General features: G+C 40.6%; 2 protein-coding genes across 6 annotated transcripts in view; one reads left to right on the top strand and one right to left on the bottom strand.

Annotated features, from left to right (window-relative positions):
• Positions 1–3,560, top strand: part of LOC119498575 (protein unc-13 homolog A-like) — a 36,775-nt gene extending 33,215 nt beyond the window's left edge. For 3 of the 4 annotated variants that reach the window (XM_037787569.1, XM_037787570.1, XM_037787568.1), the window contains one exon: positions 310–598. In XM_037787569.1, the coding sequence (XP_037643497.1) occupies positions 310–598 (289 nt within the window). Of the gene's footprint in view, positions 1–309 lie in introns of all 4 variants that reach the window. The other variant, XM_037787566.1, reaches the window with a different exon arrangement.
• Positions 3,561–10,022: 6,462 nt separating this feature from the next.
• LOC119498758 (RNA-binding protein MEX3B-like) lies at positions 10,023–20,035 on the bottom strand. 2 transcript variants are annotated; one of them, XM_037787808.1, is made up of 4 exons: positions 19,476–20,035; positions 17,930–18,516; positions 15,023–15,306; positions 10,023–14,858 (listed from the first exon to the last, which is right to left on the bottom strand). In XM_037787808.1, the coding sequence occupies exons 2-4, from the start codon at positions 18,432–18,434 to the stop codon at positions 13,635–13,637; spliced, it is 2,013 nt and encodes a 670-aa protein (XP_037643736.1). In that variant the 5' UTR covers positions 18,435–18,516; positions 19,476–20,035; the 3' UTR covers positions 10,023–13,634. The 2 variants fall into 2 exon arrangements, with proteins under 2 accessions (XP_037643736.1, XP_037643735.1); XM_037787807.1 differs by having other exon boundaries at positions 17,930–18,519; positions 19,476–20,034.
• Between the last annotated feature and the right edge of the window lie 1,685 nt (positions 20,036–21,720).

The raw sequence follows: 21,720 nt of genomic DNA, 5'->3' as shown, positions 1-21,720 counted from the left end.
GGTCTATTTGACTCTAAATGGGATCATAATTTACTAAATGAACATCATGCTGTATTGAAGAAGACTTGGAACTAGCGATTGAGACCATAAACTCATGTTTACAATGTTTACTGAGGTAATAAATCAAGTGAGAAGTAGGATCATTTTCTCATAGACTTCTATATAATTAGACTTCTTTTTGCAACCAGATTGTTAGAAAGAATGCAAGTTTAGGGCACTTCAGCATTGGCTTCACTTCTCAGACCCAGAGGTAGCCCACTGATACTAAAACAAAAAAACACTTAATAAGGCAATTCTGTCTTGTTTCAGCTCCTTGGGTACGGAGGTGGGTCCAGAGAGCTACGAGCTGCAGGTGTGTGTGAAGGACTACTGCTTCGCCAGAGAGGACCGCACCGTGGGCATGGCCGTGGTGCAGGTGAAGGACATAGCCAGCAAGGGCAGCGTCACCTGCTGGATGCCGCTGGGCAGACGTGTCCACATGGACGAGACGGGCCTGACGGTGCTGCGCATCCTCTCTCAGCGTAACAACGACGATGTGGCAAAAGAGTTCGTCAAGCTCAAGTCGGACCAGCGCTCAGCTGAGGAGGGCCGCACGTGAGGGAGGGCGGAGAGAGCGAGGACACAAGTGTGTGCACAAAAACACCAGAGACACAGTAGGCACACATATAGTAGTCCCACCTACATAGATAGACAACCATGTGCAATACACAAGCACACACATGAAAATGCTCTATTGTACATATATCTGCATACATTATGCAACATTTACATTGCAATGTTATCAATGCAAACATGGAGGAATATGTTTATAAACATTCATATTTAATTTTGAATATTTCCACAGCTCAACTCAAAGCTCTCAGTTTAGGTCCAGCCTCACATTAGCAACCCCCCGCTCAATCTTTCCCATAACACATCACACCTTTTATACGCTGTACATTTAGATGTGATATGATGCAACGCAGAACAACAACTAAACCATGTGAATAGTTTGAGGACGACCACTTTGCACTTTTGCTTCTCTGTGTCTTCAGGAGACCAGTCCTTGCCTAGCTGTGCTCTGTCCGTCTGTCCGTCTGTCTGTCCGCTTGCCTGCCTGACTGTGTGTCGTTCTTCCAGTCCGTCGGTCTTTCTCCCCACCCACCCACCCCCCGGCCCCTCATCGTCGTTCGCTCTGCGTAGTCTTCCCACGGTGTGATGTGTTGTGTAGGTTGGAGTTCAGGCACGGATCTAAGATCAGCTCCCTTTTTGCCCAAAAATCCAAATAGAGAAAAACACTGACCTTAGATCAGTGTCCAGGGGCAACGTCACTGCTAGTCTGTCCTGTAATGTACAAACGTCCTGCATGTTGACCCCAGGAACACTGTGATTCACTTTGCTGTAACCATGGCAACCCCCCCCTCCCACTCCCCATATAAAAGTTGGGGGCCTCCAATATTTTACCTGTGTGAGCATGGTGCATATATAACCCTGGTACAGTAAGGTTTTATAATTATGACCCGACTAACCGTCATTATCATGGAGAAAACACACCGACAGTGGAAACATGCTGAGCCTGATGTGTTGATAGAGACGAAGGTTGAGGCCACAATCTGCTTTTTTTTTTTTTTCTTGCTTCACATCACAACAAATGGAGCAATACCCCAGTGTCCAACACATACACACACCCCTAGAGTGCACATTAACTCCAAAAAGGGCTACAGGATCAGTGGACCGGGATGTCAGTTTACGCACTAATACATACTGTCCACACTTCTGTTGGCAAATTGACCACAAGGTTTCCCCACGTGCCCCCCCTCCCCTGTTGTACCTGCTCTGCCATAGAAACAAGGCCACACTGCAGACACGCTCCGATTCAGAAAGTCTCTCATGAGTGACACTGTGGAGGAAGCCCAAAGGACACGCGACGCTGAAGGACACTTTCCTCCCGATCGCCTGCACACTAAACCCATCTCTTTAAGGCAATAGTGGTTTGTTTGTACGTTCACTGAACCTCGTGGTTTTTAAGAAGAACAAACCCCCCTGTGGACACTGCTGTGTCTTTTGTTATTGTGTGCATGTGTGTGAAGGTGTGTGTGAGTGTGTGTGTGTGTGGGCTGACTGTCACACCCGGCAAAATGGGCTGTGAGATTGTGAGCAATATATTGTATCTACATACCCTAAATGTATGCGCTGTCAATATAAATACAGGAGCACCAACTGCAATATCCAGACCCAAGGAATGGGAAACTTTAAGATTCTTTTTTAAATTTCCTTTTATTTATGGACTCATAAAATCCCTATTGAGATTGTGTACGATTTTTCTCACGTTTTGGATAAGAAGGGAAGTGTTTTGTCCTAGAGTTCCTATTTGCCTTTAGGACCAAATTTGCACGAGCTCATGTTTTTTTTTGTTTTCAAAGAAAGAAGCCATCGGAGTCACCGCCAAGCATTTATGTTGTCTCGGTTTAAGTCTTGTCATGAGCGTTAATGAACCCCTTTATCTTTCACTGCAAAAAGGTGAACAAACACTCACAGTCATAGTCCGGCTCGTCTTGTAGTCACTTTGTGAAATTTAATGATGTCAGTGACAGTGAGGTTTTCCTGTCGCTGTGCGGAGCTACACCAGACTGTCACTGCTGGCCTGTCACATGTTGTCTTTATGAAATACTGTTGAATTCTACCAAAAAACAAAGCTTCTGAATGTTATTTATCTTCAGCAGAGCCTTCTTTCTACGATCAGAGGGACAGTTAAATCCAAAATGGACACCAACCATACCTTTAATTCAGGCGTCCAAATTTCACTTAAATAAAACGGATCATTTTTGGTGAACCAGCCTTTCAAAATTTAACATTTAACACGCAGTGCAGATACATTGTTTTTATGTGTTCAATAAGTAATCCCAGGGTTCAAGACAAAACTTGACATGTCAGGTTGTAGCTGTAAAAGCAAAAAAAGAAACAACAGCATTTATAACCGATCATCCAGTTTGGGGCTCGTTGGTTTGCCTGCTTCATGTATGTATGCACACACACACACACACACACACACCACTGCACACACCACTGCACACACCACTGCACACACACGCACTGACGACACACACACCTGCACACACATCTACACACCGATCTCTGCTCAAGCACAAAAAAGGGCACATGTAAGATGACACACATGCATGCATGCACGCCGACACAACTCCGTGGAGACCAATGACGCCCACCCTGTGAATAGAATCAACTTACAATTGCATGATGGGAAACTTTATCGTGCCAGCACGTGTCTCTTTGATGTGACTTTTTATTTTCCTTTTTTTAAATTTTGATTTCCAAAGCTATGTAATGATAAGTCATCAATGTTTTTTTTTTTTTTCAAAACAGCTTGTGAATACGTCATCTGTAACCAATATGAATGTAGTGTGAACACAGAACTCGCATGAGAGAATTATTTTCTACTAAGGATGTTTCTAATTTGTTTCTTATCATTATTGATTGTTCTTTAATGAGGATGAAGGGGAACTGGAATGCAGCCTGATTGTGATCTGCTTCCTATTAAAAGGACATTTGTGTCACGATCTAAACGTTCGCTTTATTATTCCTTCTGTGGTACCCGAGAATCACATTACTGCACTTTGATGTGTGAGAATGTGTTTATTCAGTTATTAAATCTCAGAATACATATGTATAATATAACTATAGAGTGAGGAATCTCTGTCTGTCTTTCCGTGTGTCCTTAGCATATCTCCAGAACCACTCATCCGATCGACTTCACACTTGGTGGGTGTATTGCCGGGGACCCAAGGGAGTACAGTGTCGAATGTGGTGCAGTTTGACCAGATGGTGGCACTACAACAATGAGCTTTACGTTTTGGCTGGTAACTTACCTTAAACCTGCAGTAGGCAGAATATTTTTGGCATCATCGGGCAAAACTTCCATAATGACCTTCCAGCATATTGTAATTCAAGTGTTCTGAGTGAAGACTAGACATCTGCACCTCCTCATGGCTCTGTTTTCAGGCTTTGAAAAAATGTAGCCCATGATGGGAGACAATGAGAAAGTTTGTGACCCGACAGCCATGTTGAAATCAGTCGAAGATATACCAAGCACCGCCCACCAGCCGGAGCAAACTTTCTCATTTTACAGCTAAACAATACACTACAAGATGTTTCTGAAAACATTTGAGGTGAGAAATAGGCATTACAGTAACAGAATATTGATTCATATTTGATCAGCGCTGCCTAGTTTGACCGTCTGATCAGAGTTTACGAGTGATTGACAGCTGCTCAGAGACGGCAGGCTCCAGCTTGGCTCTGATTGGTTGTTTTCCTCCGGTCTGTGAAATCCTGCAGATGCCATTAGGAGCACCGGAGGACACAGAGGAACATGATTTTTTTCAGACTACCTGTCTCATGCACTACTGTCAGGATATAGTGATCGTTGTATAAAAATAACTTTTTAAAAATCATGTTTGCTCCATTTCGACCCACTGCTGCTTTTACTCAGAAAGGAAATTTTTAATTGTGTCCAAATCTGATTTTTTTTTTGTTACTCTTCCTACAAATTTTGAGCGAATCGTAACGAAATTTGGTACAGAACATCTCTGGACCACACCGGGAAAAATTACTTTTTTGGATTGTTGATGTTCCATACAGTTTTACTATAGCTGGCTCTCAAAGTTAGCTCAAACGCTGTGGGCAGGGCTTAAATTACAAAAAAGGTCATGTCTCCTGAACGCTTTGAGCCATTGCGACCACATTTGGTGGACGTGTAGATGTGATGTCTGAGTGACCTTGGCAAATTTGGTGCCATTTAGCCAGTAGATGGTGCTGTAGCAGCATACTCTAACTCTAAAGGAAATATTCTCAGTCTGTCTGTATATGTACTGTATGTATGACTGTTCCTCACATATCTCACTGTTCATCCAATCAATTTCGGACTTGGCGGGTATACGAGCAGCCATACCGCGGTTCTCGACAATGCTGTAAGCAGCACTTCTGGGGGGCCAAGCAATCGGCCAATTATAACAAAAAGGAGCCTTTAAAGCAATAAGTTATGAAAATGTGTAAATTTCAAAAGGTGTTTCGAGAGATGCTGTTCCCTTTCAGATGAAGACAACAGGGTGTTATATATTATGTTAACCTTCAGCTGGAACAACCAGTTTCCACTTCAGTGAGCGCACAGTCTATTCTCCATGACCTCTGACCTCTGACCTCTGACCTCATTGTGGAGGGGGGAGGTGAGAATCACACACCGCCACTTTACACAAGCTCTACCAGATGTTTTAGCTCCTTCTACACAGTCGACGACAGTGGGGAGAAATAAAAGCTCAGTTGCAGTTAGTCTGAATAAAAAATCAATAGGAACTTAGGACATGTTTTCTCTTTAACATTAGTGTACACATTAGATTACAATAATCATGTTTTTTTTCACACTTGTGTTGTTGTTGTTTTTAAATCTGGCTGAAATTCTTAAACCTGTTAGAGATAAAAGAAGCCAAGCCTGGTGAACACAGTGTGTGCTATACTGTGTTTTCCCCCTTGATTCCATTTGGGACTTCAACAAATCTAATTATTGAATCACCAACCAGGATTGGCTGGTGTTCTGACAAATGAGAAAGCTGAGATTTTGAGAATAAAGTCATAATATTACGAGAAAAAAGTCGTAATTTAATGAGAATAAAGTCATACTATTTACGAGAATAAAGTCATAACTTTACGAGAAAAAAGTCGTAATATTACGAAAATAAATAACTTTACGAGAAAACAAGCTATAATATTACGAGAATAAATTCATAACTTTACACGAAAAAAAGTTGTAATTTTACGAGAATAAAGTCGTAATTTAACGAGAATAAAGTCATACTATTCCAAGAAAAATTGTCGTAATATTACGAGAATAAAACCATAACTTTACGAGAAAAGTCGTACTATTACGAAAATAAATAACTTTACAAGAAAAAAGTCGTAATATTACGAAAATAAATAACTTTACGAGAAAAAAGTCGTAATATTGCGAGAATAAATAACTTTACCAGAAAAAAGTTGTAATATTACGAGAATAAAGTCGTAATTTAACGAGAAAAAAGTCGTAATATTACGAAAATAAATACGTTTACGAGAAAAAAGTCATAATATTGCGAGAATAAATACGAGAAAAAAAGTGGTAATATTACAAAAATAAAGACATAACTTTACATGAAAAAAGTCGTAATACGGGAATAAAGTTTCTTGCACATTCTATTATGCACATTCTACTTATGATAATATGGTGCTGATGTGCCAAAAGATTAAGTATTTAGTTATTTGTGAAACCTAAAATATATCTTCGAAAGATGCTCCACGTTCCTACGACTTTTTTTCCGTAAACTTATGACTTTATTCTCATAATATTACAACTTTTTTTTCTCGTAAACTTCTTACTTTATTCTCATAATATTACGACTTTTTTCTTGTAAACCTATGACTTTATTCTCGTAAACTTCTTACTTTATTCTCATAATATTACAACTTTTTTTTCGACTTTATTTTCATAATATTACAACTTTTTTTTCTTGTAAACCTATGACTTTATTCTCATAATATTATGACTTTATTCTCGAAATTTCAGATTTATTTTTTTCTTCCTCAATGTGGCTCTAATACTCCGTCGTAGGATACAGCGACTGTTTTATAAAAATGACTTTTTTTAATGACAGGATGAGCTACTGGTAGGACTTTCTGAGCAGGTAGCTCTTTTTGTCAGAACACCTGACAAACCTGTATTGACTGTGACGTCATCCCACAGGTGCGCACACACCTGATGCGGGTTTAACGTGATGAGCGGCGGAAACATGGCCTACAGCGTGGGCTGACAATTTGGAGGGTGGGGGAGCATCCTTATCCGTGTCCGTGAGAAACCCTTCTCCTATTTCCTTTACTACCGAAGTTTAAGAGTTGTCCTCCAGGTCTCTCAGCTCGAGTTAATGTGTTTAGCCTGCAGACAGCTCACATTAACCAGCTGACAGCTGACAGCCATCAGCAACTCCAGTGAATGAAAGACAACCTGGATGGGATCAAATGCAGATCACGTGAAGGGAGAAAGATCCAGGGACATCCAACACATGGTGAATAATATCCACTTCAATGTTTTAATGTAATGTAACTAAGTACATTTACTCAAGTAATGTACTTAAGTATAATTTTGAGGTACTTACATTTCTTTAGACCAACTTTACTTGAGTATTTCCATTTTCTGCTACTTTTTTTACTTCCACTCCTCTACATCTCAGAGGGAAATATTGTACTTTTTACTGCACTAAATTTATTTTACAGATTTTGTATTAGTAATCTGAATCAACTAATAAATGATGATATATTATTGTAGATTAAGCTAAGTATTTAAAATGTGCCACACCATTACCAAGCTGCAATATTAATGTGATGTATAAAGTACTGCATCAATAATTATAATCCAATAATGTAGTATATATTATTCTGACATGGGCCCTTCTGCATAAGAATACTTTTATTTTTAATACTTTAAGTATATTTTAATTTTAAGATATTCTGACTTTTGCACTTTTACCGAATCACAGTAAATACATTCAATTAAAATCATAGTCCTGAAAATGGCTGTCCACCGACGGTTCCCATCCAACCTGACAGAGCTTGAGAGGATCTGCAGAGAAGAATGGCAGAAACTTCCCAAATCCAGGTGTGCAAAGCTTGTCTTGTCATACCCAAGAAGACTCAATGCTGTAATCGCTGCCAAAGGTGTTTCAACTAAGTACTGAGTAAAGGGTCTGAATACTTATGTCAATGTGATATTTCAGTTTTTCCTTTTTAATAAATTTGCAAAAAATTCTAAACTTCTGTTTCCACTTTGTCATTATAGTGTATTTTGTGTAGGTTGATGAGGAAAAAAAGTAATTTTATCGATTTTAGCATAATGCTGCAACATAAGAAAATGTGAAAAAAGTGAAGGGGTCTGAATACTTACTGAAGGCACTGTATATAGTATGTCTCAAAAAGTCATAGTATTGTATCTCTCAAAAAATCAGTAAAGTATGTCAAAAAAAGTCATAAAAAATAAAAAGTCATAGTGTAGAATGTCGAAACATTTCATGAAAAAAATTCATAGTATAGTATGTCAAAAAACATTCATAAGTCATAGTTTAGTATGTCGAAAAAAAGTCAGTAAAGTATGTCAAAAAAAAGTCATAGTATAGTATGTAAAAAAAAGTCACAGTATAGTATGTAAAAAAGTCATAAAAAATAAAGAAAAGTTATAGTGTAGTATGTTGAAACATTTCATGAAAAAATGTCATAGTATGTCGAAAAATGTTACGAAAGAAAGTCATAGTATAGTGTGTCGAACATTTTTTAGACAAAGTCATAGTACTATATGTTGAAAAAGTCATAGTATAGTATGTCAAATAATTTCATGAAAAAATGTCATAGTATAATATGTCGAAAAATGTAATGAAAAAAAAGTCATAGTATAGTTTGTCGAAAGATTTCACCAAAAAAAGTTATAGTATAGTATGTCAAAAAATTTGATGACAAAAAGTCCTTCTATAGTATGTCAAAAATTATGAAAAAAAGTCATAGTATAATGTGTCAAAAAATTTCTTGGAAAGAAATTATAGAATAGTATGTCGAAAAATTTTATGAAAAAAGTAAAAGTATAGAATGTCGAAAAATTTTATGAAAAATTGTCAGTACATTAAGTCGAAAACTTTTATGAAAAAATGTCATAGTATAGTATGTCGAAAAATTTTATGAAAAAAGTAATAGTATAGAATGTGGAAACATTTTATGAAAAATTGTCATAGTATAGTATGTCGAAAAATTTCATGAAAAAAAGTCATAGTATACTATGTAAAAAAAATGTATGAAAAAAAGTCATAGTATAGTATGTCGAACGAATTTCATGAAAAAAAAGTCATAGAATAATATGTTAAAAAATTTCATGAAAAAAAGTCATAGTATAGTTTGTCATAAGTTTCACCAAAAAAAATCATAATATAGTATGTCGAAAAATTTTATGGACAAAAAGTCATAGTATTGTATGTTGAAACATTTTATGAAAAAGTCAGTATAGTATGTCGAAAAATTTCATGAAAAAGTCATAGTTTAGTATGTCGAAAAACATTATGAGAGAAAGTCATAGTATAGTATGGCGAAACATTTTATGGAAAAAAGTCATAGTATAGTATGTCAAAAAACGTGATAAAATAGTCATAGTATAGTGTGTAAAAGAAACCTCTAAATGTTATCCTTTTACTTTACGTCATCCATAGTGGTTATTTATATAAAAACACAATTCAAATGAGGAAATAAATTATTTTATTTTTATTGATAAAGAAAAATCTTGGAATTAGTAGTTTTAATTATATATAAGAAGCTGCTTAGAGATAGTGGTAGAAAGTTAAACAGGTCATAATTTTTTCTCTATTATCTATTTTATACAAACATCTCCTTCAAACAACTGGATTTATTAAAGTTTAGATATGTACGCATCATGCTAATGTTATAATCTACCATTGCCCACTATTCATTTTACTTAGTAGACATGAACGCACCGTAGAGGAGCTGTGTATCGCTAGCTCCGTTCGGCAGACGTGAGGCGGTCTGCAATTGTGGGAAGCCAGAATCGTGATCAATTAATCGATTAATTGTGGAGGTGAAAAATGTCTCACTACTTTTTTTTAAAAATCCAACAGTCCAAAACCCCCAAATATGTAGTTTACTATGATGTAAGACAAGAAAAAGCAGCAAGTCCTAACATTTTATAAACTGGGACCTAAACATTTGGGATTTTTTGCCTGAAAAATTGGTTAAAAGATTTAATATTAAAGCAGCTACACCTAAATCTATTGAAGTGTTAGATCAACGCACGTCCAAATGTTCTATTGATTTTCTAAAGCATTAAAAGATGTCTGATTTCAGTCCCACCATTTCCCATGCTTTGTCTGCTGCAGGTGTCTTTACTGCCACCACGCGGCAAAGATGCAGCACCACTCTGAACAGAACTAAAATGAAGACACCAGACACACAAGTTCTTATTTTACAGTAAAAAAATGAAACCAAAAACAAGACTTTATTAAAGAAGCATAAAAAATAAAACTCTTGATACATTTCTCATAACCGTCAAGTCAGTTCAAATTATACGATTATACAATTTTTCCGGCTCACGGTTAAAAGGTCCATAAACTTTCAAATAAAATATATTTCAATTTTAAAATTTCTTCAATAATTTTCTCATTTTGTTATAAATTGCCTATATGTAGTACACAGGAAATAAGGAAAATAAAAAAATGGAAAATAAAAATAAATTTGAAGTAATAAAAAGGGTCACATTATTGTCTGGGATATTTAGGTAAGCAAATAAATTGTAAAAAATAAAATGTGTAAAAAGTCTTTTTTTATCTTAAAAATTATTAGCTAATGCCAGGTGGCTTGAAGACATGCAGATGGTTAACTTACAAATAATGATACATGTTCTTTAGAAACTACACTTATCTTCATTAAGTCATTTTGCTTTTGAAAACAAGATCCCAATGATTGTATTCAGGGTATATACACACACAGGTCAGGCCTGAAACCTAGTTTGCCGACGTTTTACATTTTGGTTCTGCATACAAAGAGAATTAAAGCAAAAAATAGGAGAGCGGCGACTTGAGGGGTGTCTGTCACCCCTTACTGGCATGGCTCTCTTTGCATCCCCCCCTCTAATCACAAAAAAGGTCAGAGGTCACTGGCTAGCATGCCTCAGGAAACCCTGTTTTCAAACCTTTAGGAAGGAAATGGGGGAGGGGATGAGTTTGGCTAAAAAAAATAAAAATCAGCAGTCAATCTGAAAAACTTTGTACCTTTTTAACAATGAAACTACTGTACATTAAACCCTAACATTCTCTCAATGGCCAGAAACTTCCCAGTGCAACACCAGGATTTACATTAGACCCGTCTGGCAAATACAACACGTTTAATTCCTTTAACATGTCAACTTGGACTGTTTGAAAAACGGCTTTTAAGATTGGCCTCAACCAACTTGCACGACAGTCACGACTGATCTGTTCGTTCGGACGCGTTCGCGGCCCTGCATCTGTTCCGAGTGCGCGCAAAGTAATGCGACGTTTGACATCAGAGCCCGACGAGGGGGTGGGTTGAACTAAGAGGCCTCCCACTACCAACTGGGTTTGTTCATCGCCGTGTTTCAGTAGGGAGTTGCACCAAAGCACCATGGGGTAGTCTTCACAAAGACTACCGGTTTAGCTCCTGGGCAGGTTTTTTCCTACACGTGTGGACACATGAATTAGTGCACTGCTGCGCTCAACCAGGACAGCGGCTTATTAGATTCCTCTGTGCAGCTGCTGTCCTCGTCACCTAAAGTAAGCAAACGAACAGTCAGACAGCAAATAAGTTAACATCATACTGGCTGGAGCACCAAAGCACAGCAGCAACTGCCCATTCTCGCCAATTATTTACTCAAGTAGAGTTACCCTTTTTTCCCTTGATATTAAAACCCTACAACCCGTCCTGATCTGAGACTACGTCCAGAGAGGAGGACACACTGTGACTGCAATGCCCTACGCTCTATTGACAGGATCCGAATGTGATGACTGTGTAGGGACAGTTAGAAAACATAATTTAAAAAAAGCAAGAAGCAAAACATTCTGCAGCTGCTGGGATTTGAACACAAAGAGTGTCTGGAAGCCCTGGATGACCTAGCTACTAGCTGCCATAAAGGACAAGTTCTACCTACTGCGAGTGAGCCTGAAAATGTGATCATGTGTCTGTGCAGTCAGAGGAAGCCCTTGAGAATTAGGTGTGTCGTTTTAATTCTTATATCATGGCTTGTCTCATTCTATGAGCTGATTCCATGCATGTTCAAAAAGGGCCATTAACGGCAACCGTGTACCATCGCACCGACATCGCCCAAATCATACGTACAGTATTAACACTATAGGAGGCAGTTACTGCAAAATCACACTGAATTCTTTAAAAACCACTAACACAAAACAGGATGCAACCGCCTCATCGGGAGTTACTCAGTAATGCTATGAAAACATAGGACAAAGCTCAAACAACTAACCGTATAGTGCACCACATCTGGCCAGGAGTACAGCGCTATATGGGTATGACTGTGTGTCATCTGAGAGAGTGCCATACAGCTTTGCTGTGAGAGTGAGGTGGAAGACCAAAAATAGCAAAACAAAAACAGTAAGAGCTGTTTCTTTTCTTCTTTTTTTTTTACTTTTTAGAGGGGCCGGGAGTTACAGTGCATGAAAAAAACAGGTTCAATCGAGCCCCTTGTTATTGTTTTCATGTGGGAGGAGAAGCCGCCTCTCCATAACCTTATTGGATAAAACATTCACGTGTGACATCAGAAAAGCCCTATCTTATCCTAGAGTTCAAAATACGTCTGCGAGCCACACACTTTGACAGTCACGAGTCAAAAACTAGTAGAAAAACGCTAAACAAGCCGATCTGAGTGTAACAGACGGGATGTGAGAGGAAAGTGTCCTGGTGTGGATGGATCAGAGCAAAGCCTTCCTGTAAGACTGAGAGAGTGAAGTGAAGGAGAGGGGCAGCAGGAAGAGAAACCAGACCGTCTTATGGTGAGGACACATAATGACGCCGATGTGAAAACAGCATGAGTGGGCATTATTTACGCACACATACAAGAGAGAGAGATGTAAAGGGATTGTCAGGCAGCTCAAACGTACAGAGAACTGACCTCAGACACATTCCTACAATATCACTAATGGTACGTTTCTCACTTATTAAGAGGAACATTAATGTGAATTAATGTAGCAGCCACATTTGAAATGTGGGGCATCCAAATTCATCCAACATGTTATTGAATTTGATCAAGAATCTATTAATAGCATTCATTTGGCATTACTGATGGCTAATTTTTGTCGCAACAGAGACAGGAAGTCATCCTAGTACGAGGTACCTCGGGCATATTGTTCTGATAGGTGCCTGACTACGTGCGGACCTTTTTAAAAATAAAAAAAAAAGTTCCAAGCTTACAGAAAAATAGCAACCCCGCCGCTTCATGTCACAAACAACAGCATGAGTGAGAGCAAGAGGAGAAAGGAAGGGGGCTTGTTGGAACGGTTTGCGTCCTGTCAAGAACATTAAAATAAGGAGTAGAAAAGTGCAGGCCTCATTGACAGCTTCATCGAAAAATATCTGTTAAGTACAAAAGTGTCAAAAGGAAAGGCTGTGAGAGAGAAAGCAGGCAGAGATCTGAAGAAGCCCGAATGAAGAAATGTCGAGACAGACCGGCAGCCAGCAGTGCAGGCTGCTCCGGGTCAAAATGAAGGCCTGAAGAGAGATAAGACACTAGTTTCCTTCCATAAGTTCACCACTGAGAGACTGTCTGAGCCCCAACTGTCTGCAGACCAGCTTCAATTAACTTCACTCTGAAAATAAGTCATTGTAATTATTATTATTATTATTATTAATCTTGACAGCTATCAGCAATAAATCAACATCCGTATAGTATCATCATCTCTATTATGCATTTATTATGGTCCATCATGTGTGTGTGAAAGTTATTAGTGTGAATCCTTCTATTGCCTCCGCCACAGCTGGTGCCCCACTCCGTCTTCGTCATGCCCCCCTCATATTTTACCCCCCCGCCCCACCCCCCTGCCGGGGCATTAGGAGAAGATGCGGATGCACTGTGTGGTGGGGGTGTGGCAGACGGGGCACTCTGGCTCAGCTGACTGGCAGATTTGCCCGGCGCACTCCATGCAGAACAGATTGTGGCCACAAGGCACCAGGGCTGCTGTCACCTCGCTCTCGAAACACACAAAGCAGTCCCTGTTGATCCCGGGGCCGACGCCGACCAGACCCGCCACCCCGGGGCCGGAGCCGCCTTTCAGCCGGCTCAGCATCCCAGAGCTGAGGCCCACGCCGCTGCTGCCTCCCTCGGAGTCAGTGGGTGAGCCGCCGGGCAGGGAGGAGGCCGAGCAAGAGGAGTAACCGGTCGACGAGCCGCCGGAGCTGGAGCTAGACGCTCCAGAGAAGGAGCTGCCTCCTGCGTTGCCAGACTGTAGCCAGGAGAGAGTGCTGAGGGGGTCGCTCTGTGCACGACGAGCTAATGGATGATCCAGGACCACACCTGCGTCCTGAGGCAGAGTTGGAGACAATCGTGGAGTGATGGCGCCACCGCTGAGGCCGCTGCTGTTGCGACGTAGAGGCTGCTGCTGCTGGGAGGAGCCGGCCGTCTTATTGCCTGTTCCACCGTTGACGAAAGGTGCCCAGATGTTGGCGGCACTGAACTCAAAGCCCAGTTCATCTGAGGAGGGCAGCCCTGGGGTGGAGTCACCCCCAAAAGTGAATCCTCCTCCAGCACTGCTGGAGCCTGTGCTAAAAGGGCTAGTGGGGCTGCCTCCCTCGTTGGCCTTGCGAGTGTTGCTGAAGTTGTCTGAGCTCATCCCGCCGTTGTGCGTGTGATATGCTGCTGAGGAGGACATCTTCCGGCTGGAGGAGTGGTGCATGGACATGGGAATGGGAGGAGGAGGTGGGGAGGTTGGAGGAGGAGGTGGGGGGGCAGAATGGTGGCCAGAAGCCCTGGACCACAGAGACGACCCCAGCCCTCCGGCCAGGGCGCCCAGACCTTCTAGACTGACATCAGTGCCGTTGGAGTGGAAGTCATTGTCTCCCTGCAGGTCTACAAAGGTTCCAGTTCGCAGGGTGATGTGGGTCTCGATCTCCTCTCTCGCTCGGTCCACGTTCTCCGGCATGCCGGTCACCTCGAACACCGGGTCTTTCTCTCGACTGGGTGTCACGATGTAGGTGTGAGTCTGCTGCTGGATGCGCTTGATAGTTGCTCCCTTTGGTCCAACAACTAAACCAACTACTCGGTAGGGCACTCTCACCTGGATTGGTGACAAGAGAAATACTTTAATGCAACTACAGGAGAGAGGACAGAGTTGTAGTTTTTAAACAGATGTTATATATCTAACATCCAGTTATCCCTTTGTTACCCAGCAGAGTAAAACAAAAACACAGCATGACGACTAAGCCACAGGGGTTTCTGTACCTGTATGGTGGTCTGTCCAGGTAAGTGTGGTGGTCCAGGAAGAGAGCCGCTGCCGCCGCTGCTGCTTCCTCCTGCTCCTGCTGCTGCTGCTCCTCCTCCAGGTCCTCCAGCTTTGCAGCGGGACGCCCGGATCATAGAGAAATGCTCCGCTGCAGAGACAATTTCACGCTTGGCCATCTCCACATCCTCCCTGCGTCCCGTCACGATGAACACTGGCTCCTCACCTCTGACTGGAGTCTTTATATAGGTATTTGTTTTGGCACGCAAGGCCTTAATCTTACAACCTGGAAGATGGAGAAGCACATAAACATCATAATTTATACACATTCAAACTCCCACACACATATACACAGTACAAATACACTTATTTATAACATAGCCATACATACAAGTGTGAGAACAATGACATTTGTTCCACTATACACACAGTTTAAGTACACCGTGGTAAAACTAATGTAGTCTGATAAAACAGCCCTACAATAGATCTTGCCTATGTGAAGGTAATGCGTTCAGTTTTCTTGAAATTGAGGAGTTCGTCTGACTTTATAGGTGATTTTGGATGCTGTTGTTTGTGGTGTTGTTTCTAGTATTTAGCTGCTCTTATTGATATAAATGAGGTGGACAAAATATTATAAACACCTCTCAATACAATTCAACAACAAACTGTGGCCTCCAGTTCAGTTCTATGTTTATATATTATATACATTATATACTGGAATTGTAATTCCTGTTTACGTTTTGACCAATTTGTTGCTGCATTAAAAAGGTTTAACACTTGAATTGTAATTCCTGTTTACGTTTTGAAGTTTTACCACCAAGTTGCTGGTGTATGATTTATTTTAAAAATTAACAATTCAGTAAATGTATATCTATGTACTCATTTGTTACATTTTGTTTTACAATGTTAGGAAAGCGATGTTGAAGTAAAGCCTGATGTTGCCTTACACATAAAAGAATGATCCAAGTCACTTACAGGCTTATAATTTAATTAAATAAACAGAGCACTGCTTTCACTTCCATGCTGTGCTACATTCCTGCTAATATGCAAATCTTTGCACCTGAATTCAGTGCATTTCTGTTTTGGTCTGCTCTCTGTTATTACTCTTCTACTATGGACTGCAGCCGCAACACTCAGAAAAGTGAAGCCAAAACATCTGGATCGCCCCGTGGTGGCTGGCTGGTAGTTAGTTTAGGAAGCACTTGATTTGATATTCAGCAGACTGTTCTATGAGCGGAGCATTTTTAAACATCTTGGCTTGGGAACCGGAGGGTCGCCGGTTCAAGTCCCTGCATGGACCAAGTACTGAGTGTGAACTGGTAGCTGGAGAGATGCCAGTTTGCCTCTTTGGGCACTGCCGAGGTGCCCTTGAGCAAGGCACCAAACCCCTAACTGCTCGGGGCGCCTGTCTGGGACAGCCCCCTCGCTCTGACATCTCTCCATTAATACATGTATATAAGTCCTGTTTGTGCATGTGTGTGTGTATTTCGGGCCTGTCTGTACTGTGTATAACAACAGAGTGAAAAAATTGACTGCCTTTTATTTACTCCTCTACTTTTTTTTTTTTTTTTTTTTACATTTATCCTTTGATATTAAAATATATTGTTATTAATTGTTTTTTATTTGTTTGTTTGTTTTATTGACACAACAAAAAAATACTTCTTTGTTGTTTTCTTCCATTCATGTTCTTTTTAAATATCTATATATTGTAATTTGCTTAATTAATTGTATACATGTATATATATGTTTTTTTTTATTTTGTTCTTTTTTTTATTATTTATTACTGAATTCATGCTTTGGCAATATTGTTCACCTGACAGTCATGCCAATAAAGCAAATTGAATTTAAATTTAAAAAATTGTAATTTCCCCTCTGGGATCAACAAAGTGCCTTTCTTCTTCTTCTTCTGATAATAAAAAAAATGAAAATCACACTTTTTTTAATAATATGTCCCCTTTAAGTGATGTTAATGCATAACATATGTAACAGCAAAAGCAGTATGCAGGATATATTCATGAGGAGCTCAGTCTGCCCAAACATGAACCCAGTGGCTGCTGCTGCACTGCTCTTGTGTCAACTCTCTGCTCTGTTTCTTTAAATATGGACGCTTCGTCCTGGCCGACCAATAGGACGCACAGAGTGTGATGTCATCCTGGGGAAGCAGAAAGCATGGCTTTTTCAAACAAAGAGAACAATGCAATAACGCTGCCGCGGCTGCGACGACCCATCCAAACCCGCAACACGGGTCTATTTAAAGTGGAGGACATATGTTGATAAAAAAAAGAAAAAAGAAGAATAAATATAAAAGGTATTGGCTCGTGGAGGCGAGCAGCAGCAGCAGCAGCAGCAGCAGCAGACAGAGAGCTGATGGGTGCAGGGCGTAACACCGCCCAGTCCCGTGTTTGTGCGTCTGCTGCTCTAAAAATCTGCTCAACAGAGACCATAATAATCTACCATAATCACATGCATGGAATAAAAATGTGAGTCCGGTGTTCAAAACTGCCTCTTATGATGTGCGACGGGTAAAATCAGCATATTTCCTTTGTTTGGTGCATGCAGGCTGCTAGACATGTCCAGACTCCCCGACAAGCTGCTGCTTTGTCTGACCCTCTCACACCCCTCCCCCCTCCATCCTATACTCATCTACCACAATCTAATGCCAATGCATTATCTAAATACAAAAAAAAAGGAATATAAATATAGTAAGTATGGCTTTTTAAAAAGGGCATTATGCGGACATTTAAGAGCAAAAACAGTGCAGTATAAGCTCAGGCTGTAAAAGTTGAGAGACCCTCCTCTCAGCAGACTGCCACCCAAACAAAGGAGGCTCATGCTGCCTGAACAATAACAACATAAACACCAAATAACGACCTAAGCATCACACACACACACTCTCATGCTATTCTTACCTTGTCTCCCCACTATTTCAGCCACATGTTCAGAGCTGGGCACAGGCACACACTCAGTCATGTTGACACTTCTCTTCCTGCTGCAGAGGACGGAGCTTTGTTCCCCGTGGAGCATGGGGTGCGAGCCGGCCATGTGGTGGTACCCGCCCGAGCCGTAGTACTCCGGGGATGGAGAGCAGGAGGTCGTCGGCGAGTCCCTGGACCCGTTGGAGGGATGCTGCTGCTGCTCCATGTGCATCTGTAGATCCACGTAGCCGTTGCAGCAGCCATCAGATCCAGGACCTTGCTGGGTCCCATCCAGAGGGTCGACCACAACACCTCCACAGTCCACCTTCTCCAGGGCCATGAGTGACAGCTGGTCCAGGGCGTAGCGGAGCGCCTCTTGGTGGTCCTCTTCCCGAGACTCCTGGTGGTCTGTCTCTCGAGGCAGACCGACCCCGTTGTGCTGGCTGCTGATCACCACGTCGTGGTCCATAATCTCGGGGTGGAATAAAGGGCTAGGCATAGTGTCTCTCCTCTCACATGGATCTCACATCAGATCAAGGATGCCTTGTTTGTGTTTGTTTTGTTGGGAGTGAGCTCACCCTCTGCTGAAATAATACACAAATATGTGTCATTAAAGCATCAAGAGAAAGCTGAAGCACAATGGAGCCATCCATAAACAGCAGCATGCACTAGCAGTGTTGATTTGGGCGCCTTGCTTTGTCTGTTGTTGCTCCTCTGTCTGACAACTGAGACCATCCAGGAGGCTTGCTGCTTGTTGTTGTGTCAGGATAATAAAGCATGTAACACTCAGTGAACTAACTATTTCTCCTGCACAGATACAGATTAACATGTGAGGCACTAACACTCTTATTTATGCTGAAATAAAAAAAAATAAAAACAAAATATATTCTCTTGTTAGCTCCAACATCAAAAGCTAAGCAAAGCAGGATAATAAAGCATGTAACACTTAGTGAACAAAGTGTTTACCTGTGCATACACAGATCAACCTGTGAGGCACTAACACTCTTATTAATGCTGAATTAAAAAAAATAAAAACAAAATAAATGCTGTTGTTTAGCTCCTACAGACAAAGCTAAGCAAAGCAGGATAAGAAAGCATGTAAGTGTTTACCTGCACAGATACAGATGAACCTGTGAACTCCAGACACTCTTATATTTGTGCTGAATTAAAATAAAATAAAAACAAAAGATATGCTGTTGTTTAGCTCCAACACCTCAAAGCTAAGCAAAGCAGGACAATAAAGCATGTTACACTTAGTGAACTAAGTATTCCTCCTGCAGATGAACATGTGTGCCACTAACACTCTTATTTGTGCTGAATTAAAACAAATAAAAACAAAACATAATGCTGTTGTTTAGCTCCAAACAGCTCAGAGCTAGCAGGCTAGCTGCTCCACACTAGTCGGCTCCACTCAGTCACGTTGTCGACCCCTTTGTTTGGGAGCACCACAGCTAGCTAGCTCTGGTTAGCTCAGCTCTGACAGTGTTCTCCTTCAAAAAGGCTGTTTGTTATAAAAAATAAATAAAACACATGAACTTACTTTATGTTGTCTTTGTTGTTGAGATCCTGTCTTCGCTTGTCGCCTTGTTTCTTTGAGGGAAAAGATGAGAAGCAGCCAGGAGGAGGAGGAGGAGGAGGAGGAGGAGAGCAGTCTGTGCTAGAGGAGCTAGCAGGTTAGCTCGCTATGCTAAGCTAAGCTAAGCTAACAGGCTAACTGGGGGGCGTTGGAGAAAAACGGTTAAAAGAAGAGGGTTTGTTTTTCTCTCTTTGTGGAGAGTTAAAGCATCTTCCCTGGGGAGTGTCAGTGGATCTTCATTCTGTGTACCGTCAGGGAGACCGGCAGCTGAAATCCAAGGTTATTAAGTTATCTTATATAGATTAAAAACCCAGTGGTTGTTCTCTCTCTCTGTCTCTCTGCTGCTGCTGCCTGACCCCGGTCGGTCCGCCGCCTTTGTCTCGCCAGAAGCACGCCGCTCCGTCTCCCGCACACGGCACTGACGTCACCCCACGACACAACAATGGGTTCAAAGGCCACATGCAAGCAAGCCAGCAAGCAAGCAAGGGGAGAGCATCAACTGCAGGCTGTCACACTGCCATTGTGTCTGTCTGTCAGTCTGCAGGGCACTATTTTATGTCCCCTCTTATTTAAATGCATATTTTGCATCCCCAACTGTTAATACTAAAACATGTGGTCATAGTTGGGTGTGTTCATCATGGCTACCAGTGAGGCGTTGAATGGTGCATCTGCCTGCATGTATTTGTGCTTTCTAGGTAATAAAAATAATAAGAATCATGAGCAATATTATTAACACCTTGAAATATTCAAGACACCACATTTTCTTGTTCAAAAAAATGACTTGCTCCCGCACACACTTTTCTCTGCTTTATTATATATAATAAGCTTTTATTATATATAATAAAGCAGAGAAATACAATCAATACAAATACAAATACCATGACTTAAAACTTCCATATTTTGCATCCCCAACTGTTAATACTAAAAACATGTGGTCATAGTTGGGTGTGTTCATCATGGCTACCAGTGAGGTGTTGAATGGTGCATCTGCCTGCATGTATTTGTGCTTTCTAGGTAATATAAAAAATAATAAGAATCATGAGCAATACGTTAATTTCAAAGCATATTATTAACACTTTTTTATTATATATAATAAAGCAGAGAAAAGTGTTTGCGGGAGCAAGTCATTTTTTTGAAAAATTACATATTGGAGGGGATCTACTCCCAGCACCACAAATCATTTTGAGAATGTGCATTTTTTCTTCTCCTTGAAGTTTTTGGGTTCAAAGGCCACATGCAAACAAGGGCGCTATTTTATGTCCCCTCTTATTTAAATGCATATTTTGCATCCCCAACTGTTAATACTAAAACATGTGGTCATAGTTGGGTGTGTTCATCATGGCTACCAGTGAGGCTTGAATGGTGCATCTGCCTGTATGTATTTGTGCTTTCTAGGTAATATAAAATTAATAAGAATCATGAGCAATACGTTCATTTCAAAGCATATTATTAACACTTTTTTATTATATATAATAAAGCAGAGAAAAGTGTGTGCAGGAGCAAGTCATTTTATTGAAAAAGTACATATTGGAGGGGATCTACTCCCAGCACCACAAATCATTTTGAGAATGCATGTTTTCCTCTCCTTGAAGTTTTTGGGTTCAAAGGCCACATGCAAACAAGGGCGCTATTTTATGTCCCCTCTTATTTAAATGCATATTTTGCATCCCCAACTGTTAATACTAAAAAATGTGGTCATAGTTGGGTGTGTTCATCATGGCTACCAATGAGGCGTTGAATGGTGCATCTGCCTGCATGTATTTGTGCTTTCTAGGTAAAATAATAAGAATCATGAGCAATACGTTCATTTCAAAGCATATTATTAACACTTTTTTTATTATATATAATAAAGCAGAGAAAAGTGTGTGCAGGAGCAAGTCATTTTATTGAAAAAGTACATATTGGAGGGGATCTACTCCCAGCACCACAAATCATTTTGAGAATGCATGTTTTCCTCTCCTTGAAGTTTTTGGGTTCAAAGGCCACATGCAAACAAGGGCGCTATTTTATGTCCCCTCTTATTTAAATGCATATTTTGCATCCCCAACTGTTAATACTAAAACATGTGGTCATAGTTGGGTGTGTTCATCATGGCTACCAGTGAGGCGTTGAATGGTGCATCTGCCTGCATGTATTTGTGCTTTCTAGGTAATATAAAAATAATAAGAATCATGAGCAATACGCTCATTTCAAAGCATATTATTAACAC

The sequence above is a fragment of the Sebastes umbrosus genome, chromosome 12, assembly GCF_015220745.1.
Source record: "Sebastes umbrosus isolate fSebUmb1 chromosome 12, fSebUmb1.pri, whole genome shotgun sequence".
Taxonomy (NCBI): Eukaryota; Metazoa; Chordata; class Actinopteri; order Perciformes; family Sebastidae; genus Sebastes; species Sebastes umbrosus.
The sequence above is the reverse complement of the archived record's forward strand: the minus strand, read 5'-3'. Positions and strand labels throughout refer to the sequence as shown.

What these genes read in the sequence shown, in the direction of transcription:
- LOC119498758 (XM_037787808.1), bottom strand. Translation starts at nt 18,434, where the DNA reads ATGCCTAGCCCTTTATTCCACCCCGAGATTATGGACCACGACGTGGTG. An exon ending in TGAAATAGTGGGGAGACAAG is followed by an intron (nt 15,307 to 17,929) that starts GTAAGAATAGCA and finishes TCCATCTTCCAG; the next exon opens with GTTGTAAGATTAAGGCCTTG. An exon ending in CTGGACAGACCACCATACAG is followed by an intron (nt 14,859 to 15,022) that starts GTACAGAAACCC and finishes TCACCAATCCAG; the next exon opens with GTGAGAGTGCCCTACCGAGT.